The sequence below is a fragment of the Xenopus tropicalis genome, chromosome 6 (genome assembly GCF_000004195.4).
Source record: "Xenopus tropicalis strain Nigerian chromosome 6, UCB_Xtro_10.0, whole genome shotgun sequence".
Classification (NCBI taxonomy): domain Eukaryota; kingdom Metazoa; phylum Chordata; class Amphibia; order Anura; family Pipidae; genus Xenopus; species Xenopus tropicalis.
In genome coordinates this window covers 5412055-5422102 of record NC_030682.2, presented here as the reverse complement: position 1 = coordinate 5422102, position 10048 = coordinate 5412055, and the positions used below count along the sequence as shown (strand labels likewise).

The following is a 10048-nucleotide window of genomic DNA, read 5'->3' as shown; positions in this document are numbered from 1 at the left end:
CCCTACTATAGTTTATATAAATACCCCGCTGTGTAGCCCCGGGGGCAGCCGTTCCTGCACTGGTACAGCTGGGGTGTTTGCTACAGAAACCCTACTATAGTTTATATAAATACCCCGCTGTGTAGCCCCGGGGGCAGCCATTCCTGCACCGGTACAGCTGGGGTGTTTGCTACAGAAACCCTACTATAGTTTATATAACTACCCCGCTGTGTAGCCCTGGGCACTACACAGCTCTTTCCCATATACACACATACGCCTAGGCATCACATACACACGTACATGTTATACTTTCATTAGTTCCCTGTAGGCTGTAGATTAGTTTATATTGTATGTATTGGCTATATAAATTGTACTTTCTGCAAATAAAAATTCCTCCAATAATCCTAGACTTGTGAAAAATGTTTATTAACACATATTTATAAAGCACCAGCATATTTAACAGGGCTATATAATAGAAGTTGTTTCTAAACCCTTTCTCCTTGTAGATTGTAAGCTCTTTTGGGCAGGGCCCTCTTCACCTCTTGTATCGGTTACTGGTTGCTTTATATGTTACTCTGTATGTCCAATGTATGTAACCCACTTATTGTACAGTGCTGCGGAATATATTGGCACTTTATAATTAAATTTTAATGTAATGTAAAGGGTGTACACATCAATCATACAATTACATACAAATACTCACTGATATTAGAGGGCCCTGTTTATCAGAGCTTACACTCTATAGAATCAATACTGCAATGTAATGTGCACTGGGAATCTAATTCTCTAACTCGCAAGGACCAAACATGAAGGAACTTCAGTTCCCCCTAATTTCCAATACAAGAAATAACAAAAAAATAAGATTTCCTGTCATTCTGTACACATTAAAGGTTTCTTCTCCTTTTTGTGACCACACTTATGTTTTTGGAGACCTACAGCTTTAGCAAAGCCTTTCCCACATTCTGTACAAGTGAATGGTTTCTCCCCTGTGTGTATTTTCATATGAGATACAAGGTTATTCCTTTGAGCAAAGCCTTTCCCACATTCTGTACAAGTGAAAGGTTTCTCCCCAGTGTGTATGTACAAATGAGATACAAGGTTATTCTTATGAGCAAAGCCTTTGCCACATTCTGTACAAGTGAATGGTTTCTCCCCTGTGTGTATGTACAAATGAGATACAAGGCTATTCTTATGAGCAAAGCCTTTCCCACATTCTGTACAAGTGAATGGTTTCTCTCCTGTGTGAATTCTGCTATGACTACGAAGGAATTTTAATTGAGTAAATCCTTTCCCACATTCTTTGCACTCAAAAGGTTTTTCCCCTATGTGAACTCTCAGATGTACAGTGAGATATCTCAAGAACGCAAATCTTTTCCCACATTCTGTGCAAGAGAAAGGTTTCTCCCCTGTGTGTTTGTTTTGGTGACGGAGAAAGGTGGCCTTTTCATGAAAGCCTTCGCCACATTCTGTACATGTGAATGGTTTCTCCCCTGTGTGAATTCTCTGGTGAATGAGCAAACTGCGCTCTCTTAGGTAGCTTTTGCCACATTCTGTGCATGTGTACGGTGTCCCTCTGATGTGAATTTTCTGGTGTGCGGATAGTGTTTTCTTGCTAGTTAAATGTTTGCCACATTCTGTACAGATGAAAGGTTTAACCAGAATGTTTTGTTGGCTGATAATCTGGTTCTCTTGATCAATGCTTTTCCCACATTCTGTAGAAGGGGCACCTTCCTGCTTGGTGTGACTTTTCTGATGAGCAACAAGTAGGCTCTTTTTATAGAAGCTTTCACCACATTCTGTACAAGTGAATTGTTTCTCCCCTGTGTGCATTTTAAAGTGAGTGATAAGGCTGCTTTTCTGCTGAAAGATTTTCCCACATTCTGTACATATGAATGGTGCCTCCCCAGTGTGAATTTTCAGGTGATCCAAGAGGCTGCTCTTGTACCTGAAATTTGCCCCACATTCTGTACAAGAGTATGGTCTCTCCCCTGTGTGTATTCTCAGGTGGATGGTGAAACCGTGCTTGTGTGTAAAACTTTTCCCACATTCTGTACAAGTGAAAGGTTTCTCCCCTGTGTGTGTTTTCATATGAGATACAAGGTTATTCTTATGAGCAAAGCCTTTGCCACATTCTGTACAAGTGAAAGGTTTCTCCCCTGTGTGTATCTTCATATGCGATTCAAGGTGTTTCTTTCGAGCAAAGTCTTTGCCACATTCTATACAAGTGAATGGTTTCTCCCCTGTGTGTATTTTCATATGAGTAACAAGGTTGATCCTTTGAGCAAAGCTTTTGCCACATTCTGAACAAGTGAATGGTTTCTCCCCTGTGTGTATTTTCATATGAGATGCTAGTTGGCTCTTACTGCAAATGCCTTTTCCACATTCTGTACAAATGTTTTTTTCCCCGGTGTGGATTTTCAGGTGATTTACCAAGCAATCCTTTCGTGCAAATTTTTTCCCACATTCTGCACAAGAGAAATTTTTTCCCTCTGTGTGTAGTTTCATATGAGATACAAGGCTACTCCTTTTAGCAAAGCCTTTGCCACATTCTGAACAAGTGAATGGTTTAACCCCAGTGTGGAGATTCAGGTGACCTAAGAGGCTTTCCTTGCGTGCAAACTGTTTCCCACATTCTGTACAAGTGAAAGGTTTCTCCCCTGTGTGTATTTTCATATGAGATACAAGGCTATTCTTATGAGCATAGCCTTTGCCACATTCGGTACAAGTGAATGGTTTCTCCCCTGTGTGTATTTTCATATGATACTTAAGGTAACATTTTTGAGTAAAGCCTTTGCCACATTCTGTACAAGTGAAAGGTTTCTCCCCTGTGTGTATGTACATATGAGATACAAGGTTATTCTTTTGAGTAAAGCCTTTGCCACATTCTGTACAAGTGAATGGTTTCTCCCCTGTGTGTATTTTGAGGTGAGTATGAAGGCTGCCACTGGAAGACAGAGTTTTCCCACATTCTGGACAAGTGACATTTCTCTCCCCCGTGTGACTTTTCTGATGTTTGACAAGGAAACTTTTTTGAGAGAAGCGTTTCCCACATTCGTTACAAATAAAAGGTTTCTTCTTTGAGTGGACGCGCTGGTGGCAGAGAAGGTTGGCTTTTCGATGGAAACTCTTGCCACATTTTGTGCAAGTGAAAGGCTTTCCCACTGTGTGACTTTTCTGGTGAGTGAGTAGGGCAATCCTACTGACGTAGCCTTTCCCACATTTTGTGCACTCAAAGGGTTTTTTTCTTGTAGAAATGTTTCTTTGCCCCTGACAGTCTTTGGTTAGAGATGATGTTTCCCCACATTCAGTACCGGTGAGAGGATTGGGCTCAGTACCAAAGTCCTGCCCACACTCCTTATTGGCCAAATCTTTCCCCTGGGTGTCCATCCTCCTGTCTCTGCAGGAAAAGCTTATTCTTTCCAGTACAAGCACAGAGGTGGGTGAGAAGATGACCAATCACAGAGAAGCCTTTCCCACATCCAACCAATCAATGTGAGCTCAGTCAGTGACCCTCATTCCATGCAGTTGGCTCACACTCCTACTCAGCCTGGGTTTGTGCTGTGCCAGCCTTACACATTCTTCCACACTGTGTCCTACTATAATGTCCCCAAGTGGCCTTCAGAGACTTAACCAGTATGTTTTGATGACTCTTATCATGAAGCAACGTCCTGGTAAAAAAAGAACAGAGACATATATTGGAAACCAAGTCGTATACAAATTTTGGAAAATAATGGCAGGAATTATAAATAATATTGTGGCAATTCCTTTAAATATGTGATAAGAAATTTCATTAACTTAAATGGAGCGCCCCATAGATGATCTTTGGTCAGCTGAGCAGTGGGCGTGACCTAACAGCCTTTCCCTGAAACCCAGTTGCGTGTGGATAGCCAATCACAGCTCTGTTTTAACTGTATTTCCTTATAAGGTTAGAAAACCTTTGTCGGCTTATGCACTAGATGGGGATTGGCTGGCATCGTACAGTACAATATGCTGTGTGCCGCCGCCTCCTGCGCCACCTAGAGAAGAAGCAGCCGGAAGAGCAATAAGACCATATGCAAATTAGGATTCAGATTCGGTTCGTTAATTAGCTGAATTTTTCACAAAGGATTGGGGCTTGGTCCAAACCCAGAAATAATGGATTCTGTGCTTTGCTACTATTGATGCCCCCCCTGGAAAAAAAAGAAAAAACTTTGGGGACCCAAGGCATGGAGTAGAATTGTACAGCCTCCCCCCCTAAGGGGAGAAGTACTACCATAGAGGGGACTGTACAATCCTGACCCCTCTATCAGGATGCCCCCATGCTGGGGGGTTTGCAATATGGTAGTTATGCCACTGGGTATGGGATCCCTTATCCAGAAAGCTCCAAGTTACAGAAAGAATCCTTGTAAAGCAAATAATTGAAATCTTTTTATAATATATATTTTATCTTCTTTTATATCTAATAATACAACAGTACCTTATTCTCAATACTTACTAAACTAGGAAAAAAAATATGTGATTGTAGCAAAACAATATCTGACACATTTCACAACATTTTTTATTTGTTTTTTGCAATATTATGGTCTGCTAATACAAATTACAGAAAAAAATAAGGCTGTTGTATATACTTAGTAAATTAGCTAAATAATAATAAAAACTAACTTTTATTAGTATTATTATTATTATTATTAATACTAATGTATTATTAAATATTAAGAATATTACTAATTTACTGAATATATATAACAGCCATATTAATGCCTGCCTATTCTAGAGGTAGATAGTTGGCAATGCTGATAGGGATAATTAATCGCACAATTACCAGAGCAAGTGACACTGATACACAAAATGGCAAATGTTTAACCCCCAATAACCCAGACCTGTAGGTTTTATGGGGAAAAAAAAGCTGCTCTGTGGGAAGGGGATACAGACCCCAAAATCCCTGTTTTCCTAATGAAAGGAGCTATAATTCTAATCACATTCCCTATATACATTCATTATACATTGTCTGTAGCTTTGATGAAAGTAAACTCTGCCTGTTTATATAGCAGTTTGGGGGGATTAAGTATTAGCCCATTCCTAATACATTTATATGAGTACAAGTCACTGGCACAATATTGTTTCTCCCCTTTAAACAGATTCATTTTACAAAAAAATAATCTGAATGCACATTGGAAAGTTGGAATTATATTTTCTTGCACCATGCGCAAAACGATTTTAGGTAGAGTTCCCCTTTAACCATTTTTTTCCTACAGTGGAATGATCTGTTCCAGGGAGGATGTAGGACTTTAAGTGGCACAGAAACTGGTTATACACCAGGCCTGAAGGGGTTAACAGCCAATATGGCCCCCCCCAACCCCCCACATCTACTCACATCACTGTTCCTTAAGTCTAGAATGTAAGGAATCAACATGTGGAACATTTCACCTTGGGGGAAGGTGTATCCTGCTGGGGGCTATAGATCCAAGAACAAAGGGCACACTCACTCAGGCACACACTCACACTCATATAACCCATATAATACAAGTGTCAGTCATTTAGTTATAATTGATGTGGTTCCTGTAACTAGTGGTTCTTTGCCCATATAACTTACACACATTTTGCTAGAGATACTCTACATTTTTCAAAGGAATCTCATTGCCTAAATCCTTTCACCCCACACGTTGCACAGACTTTACCTCACTGCCCCCCCATCAGTATCGGCAGCATCACCCCATATCCAGCAATAAATCCCATAAGGATGAACTGATCCCCAGTTCCACAGCTCCCTCTCTAACTATCCCAGGGCTATAAAGTGCCCAGGGGAGAGACAGCAGTGCAGGGAACAGGGGGAATCACTCACCCGGGAGCCCAGGGGAGAGACAGCAGTGCAGGGAACAGGGGGAATCACTCACCCGGGAGCCCAGGGGAGAGACAGCAGTGCAGGGAACAGGGGGAATCACTCACCCGGGAGCCCAGGGGAGAGACAGCAGTGCAGGGAACAGGGGGAATCACTCACCCGGGAGCCCAGGGGAGAGACAGCAGTGCAGGGAACAGGGGGAATCACTCACCCGGGAGCCCAGGGGAGAGACAGCAGTGCAGGGAACAGGGGGAATCACTCACCCGGGAGCCCAGGGGAGAGACAGCAGTGCAGGGAACAGGGGGAATCACTCACCCGGGAGCCCAGGGGAGAGACAGCAGTGCAGGGAACAGGGGGAATCACTCACCTGGGAGCCCAGGGGAGAGACAGCAGTGCAGGGAACAGAGGGAATCACTCACCCGGGAGCCCAGGGGAGAGACAGCAGTGCAGGGAACAGGGGGAATCACTCACCCGGGAGCCCAGGGGAGAGACAGCAGTGCAGGGAACTGGGGGAATCACTCACCCGGGAGCCCAGGGGAGAGACAGCAGTGCAGGGAACAGGGGGAATCACTCACCCGGGAGCCCAGGGGAGAGACAGCAGTGCAGGGAACTGGGGGAATCACTCACCCGGGAGCCCAGGGGAGAGACAGCAGTGCAGGGAACAGGGGGAATCACTCACCCGGGAGCCCAGGGGAGAGACAGCAGTGCAGGGAACAGGGGGAATTACTTACCCAGAAGCCCAGGGGAGAGACAGCAGCAGGGACACACGGGGTGAGACAGCAGTTATACCAGTGAAACACTTTCCATCCTCTCCCTTTGAGGGATCACATTCCAGCTGCTGGGGGTGGGAATGGGGGGAAAGGAAGTGAAACTGTTTAGTACATCCCTGGATTCTGTGCCCCTCCCACACTATTACAAACTGCATATGGATACACAGGGACTGGCAGAATTTAAACCTACGTTTATTGTATACTCATTTTCTGGGGTATTTTTCAGACATTTCCAACCCTACAAGATGTTCAAATAATCACACAATATGTAACGTTCCCCACATGAGGTAACCTGACCAGAACTTTACTGAGTTTAAAAGGAAAAAAAGGGGCAAACTTGGTCCCTTTTGTTACATATGGGGGTAGATTATTAGGGTTTTGTCGCACATTGCATTATTCCTAAATTGTAATGTGGCAACAAAAGTCTGTGGTAAATACAAGCACTTTCCCCATATATATTAGCAGGCAGATTTCTAAATTACCCATGATTCCTACTTTCCCACAAACCACCACATTATGTCAATACACACAATAATGTGATGAGTGATAACAAGGCATAATGTACCCCCTACTATAAATAATAAGGATTTTAGAAGTCACTGAGGGGTTCTGTGCCCATATAAAGGCACAAGGCTGCAGGCTGAGTTATACAGGGAACTCTGAGTATCACTCATGTATTATAAGGGATAATGTACCCCCTACTGTAAATGATAAGGATATTAGCAGTCACTGAGGGGTTCTGTGCCCATATAAAGGCACAAGGCTGCAGGCTGAGTTATACAGGGAACTCTGAGTATCACTCATGTATTATAAGGGATAATGTACCCCCTACTGTAAATGATAAGGATATTAGCAGTCACTGAGGGGTTCTGTGCCCATATAAAGGCACAAGGCTGCAGGCTGAGTTATACAGGGAACTCTGAGTATCACTCATGTATTATAAGGGATAATGTACCCCCTACTGTAAATGATAAGGATATTAGCAGTCACTGAGGGGTTCTGTGCCCCCCATATAAAGGCACAAGGCTGCAGGCTGAGTTATACAGGGAACTCTGAGTATCACTCATGTATTATAAGGGATAATGTACCCCCTACTGTAAATGATAAGGATATTAGCAGTCACTGAGGGGTTCTGTGCCCCCCATATAAAGGCACAAGGCTGCAGGCTGAGTTATACAGGGAACTCTGAGTATCACTCATGTATTATAAGGGATAATGTACCCCCTACTGTAAATGATAAGGATATTAGCAGTCACTGAGGGGTTCTGTGCCCATATAAAGGCACAAGGCTGCAGGCTGAGTTATACAGGGAACTCTGAGTATCACTCATGTATTATAAGGGATAATGTACCCTCTACTGTAAATGATAAGGATATTAGAAGTTGCTGAGGGGTTCTGTGACCATATGTTAAATATGGGAAAATAAGTTGTATCCCAGACCTGAATGGGTTAACATGGTTCAAGTGTGCAACTGACTTTCCATTTACCTCACATACCCCATTGTTCCTTAAGTCTGGAATGTAACTGATTGGAAAGATATGGTCTTAGGGGTAATACAGTGGGGGAGGATTTTCTAACAGGGATATATATCAGTAACAAAAGGCTGGTCTCACATACATGCTCTCACACTTACCCTTATATTCTGACGCTCACACAGGCTCTCACTTACACACATTCTCTCTAACACACATGCATACATACATTTTTACTACTTTAAATTAATACATACATACTTTGTATTGTATTGGGAAGCTGTCAATAAGGTTTGTGACTGGCTAAACAATTGGTAATTTGTATGTAATGTCTGTAACTCTTTTCCACACATTAAATATACTTTAAATATCACCTTGGTGAGTGGTGTTTGTTGACCATAGTACTTACACAGATATATTAGAGAAAGGATAATTATAACAGATGGCGAGTCCAACCAAAATATAGCCCTGGACACTACACATATACACACGCTGTCAGCTTCAAAGGGGGACAGAAGGGTGTAGCTGAACTGAAGCTCCCAGATGTCTATATGAGTAAAAGAACCTAGAAGTTACTTGTGTAAGTATTAATAGCGGCGCAGGAGGAATATTCTGCTTTCCGGTGAGTATGGATTTTTTTGATAATTTGGCTAGAAAAAGCAAATTTGAGTTTAAAATCCCTCATAGCATTATGTCTGATGCAGAGATATGGTCAGATATGTACAGTCAGTGTGTGGGGGCAAATTTAAAGTTAGAAGAAGGAATGTCATTTTCAAAGATGAAGCACAAGATTAACAATGTTATGTTAATGGTGAAAACATTTAATATGTTGATGTGCTCAGGTAGGAAGGGAAGTAATAATGTAGGAAAGACTAATTCTCATTCTGGTAAGGGAAAAGTGGAATGTGACACAGTTAGTACTGACTGTCTGGCTAAGGGGATTGCTCAGCATGAACTGAGATTGGCAGCAGTAGAATCAGTTTTGCAAAGGAATAACCAGGTTTCGGTTATTACAGAAGAACAGAGATCTATGTTTATTCCGGATCTCAGTGACCCAACTTTAGATTATGATAGGGCAAAATTGCAATTAAAAGTTAATAAACGGCTTTTAAAAATTGTCAAAAATATTCCACATTTCAATGCAAGTAGTAGTGTTTTAATGAATTGTGATCTGTTCGAGTCTCATATAGAGAGATATGATTTAAGTGAAGAACAGAAGAATAAAGCATTTAAACTGTGGGTGCCGGCACGTATTTCCCAGAGGTTATCAATCCCTGTGAGTACTCCCGGCACTGATACAGATGGGAATCTAATACACAGCACAAGAAGGGACAGGCTATTAATGCTTAATTATATAATTAATGATGAAAATGTGCTTGATATAGAGGTGCTTAATAATTTCAAGACCTTTATAGATGATGACCCCTTTACATTTCTGGTTTTGTTCGAGCAACAAAACCAGAGAGATCAAGTTACACAGCAAATGATAAAAGCTTTTGTAAACAAGTTTAAATATCTAGATCCTGTAGCTAATATTTGTGCTTGCAGTGTTGATACTCTTCAGAAAGCAGCCTCACATATATATAAGTACAGGAGACTGCTTAGGGCTCTGGCACATGGGGAGATTAGTCGCCAGTGACAAATCTCGCGAGGCAACTTCAATGATTTGCCGAAATCGCCTGAGCAGCGTGTGCCATCCCACCGGCGACTTACATTTTCGCCGGTGGGTTGGTAGTTCGGGGAGATTAGTCACCCGTGACAAGGGAGATTTGTCGCGGGCGACTAATCACCCCGTGTGCCAGAGCCCTTATACTGCAGAACTCAGACCCCTTAAACATACACGTGATAAGGGAAATATGCCAATCAAATAAAGCAAAGATAAGGGAATATTTTTGCCATTTTTGCAGATGGGCATGTCATTTTTAAAAAAAGTGCTTTAAAAGACATAACTTAGTTAAAAAGCAAATTAAAATTGATAAAGATTCTGAAATAATGCATGAGCAAGCTCA

At 42.1% G+C, this 10048-nt stretch overlaps 1 protein-coding gene across 4 annotated transcripts; it reads right to left on the bottom strand.

Annotated features, from left to right (window-relative positions):
• Positions 1-384: 384 nt before the first annotated feature.
• Positions 385-6684, bottom strand: LOC108647837 (oocyte zinc finger protein XlCOF6). 4 transcript variants are annotated; one of them, XM_018094725.2, is made up of 2 exons: positions 6587-6684; positions 385-3647 (listed from the first exon to the last, which is right to left on the bottom strand). In XM_018094725.2, the coding sequence occupies exon 2, from the start codon at positions 3364-3366 to the stop codon at positions 850-852; it is 2517 nt and encodes an 838-aa protein (XP_017950214.1). In that variant the 5' UTR covers positions 3367-3647; positions 6587-6684; the 3' UTR covers positions 385-849. The 4 variants fall into 4 exon arrangements, with proteins under 4 accessions (XP_017950214.1, XP_017950213.1, XP_017950215.1 ...); XM_018094724.2 differs by having other exon boundaries at positions 6529-6665; XM_018094726.2 differs by lacking the exon at positions 6587-6684 and adding an exon at positions 6477-6494.
• Positions 6685-10048: the final 3364 nt, after the last annotated feature.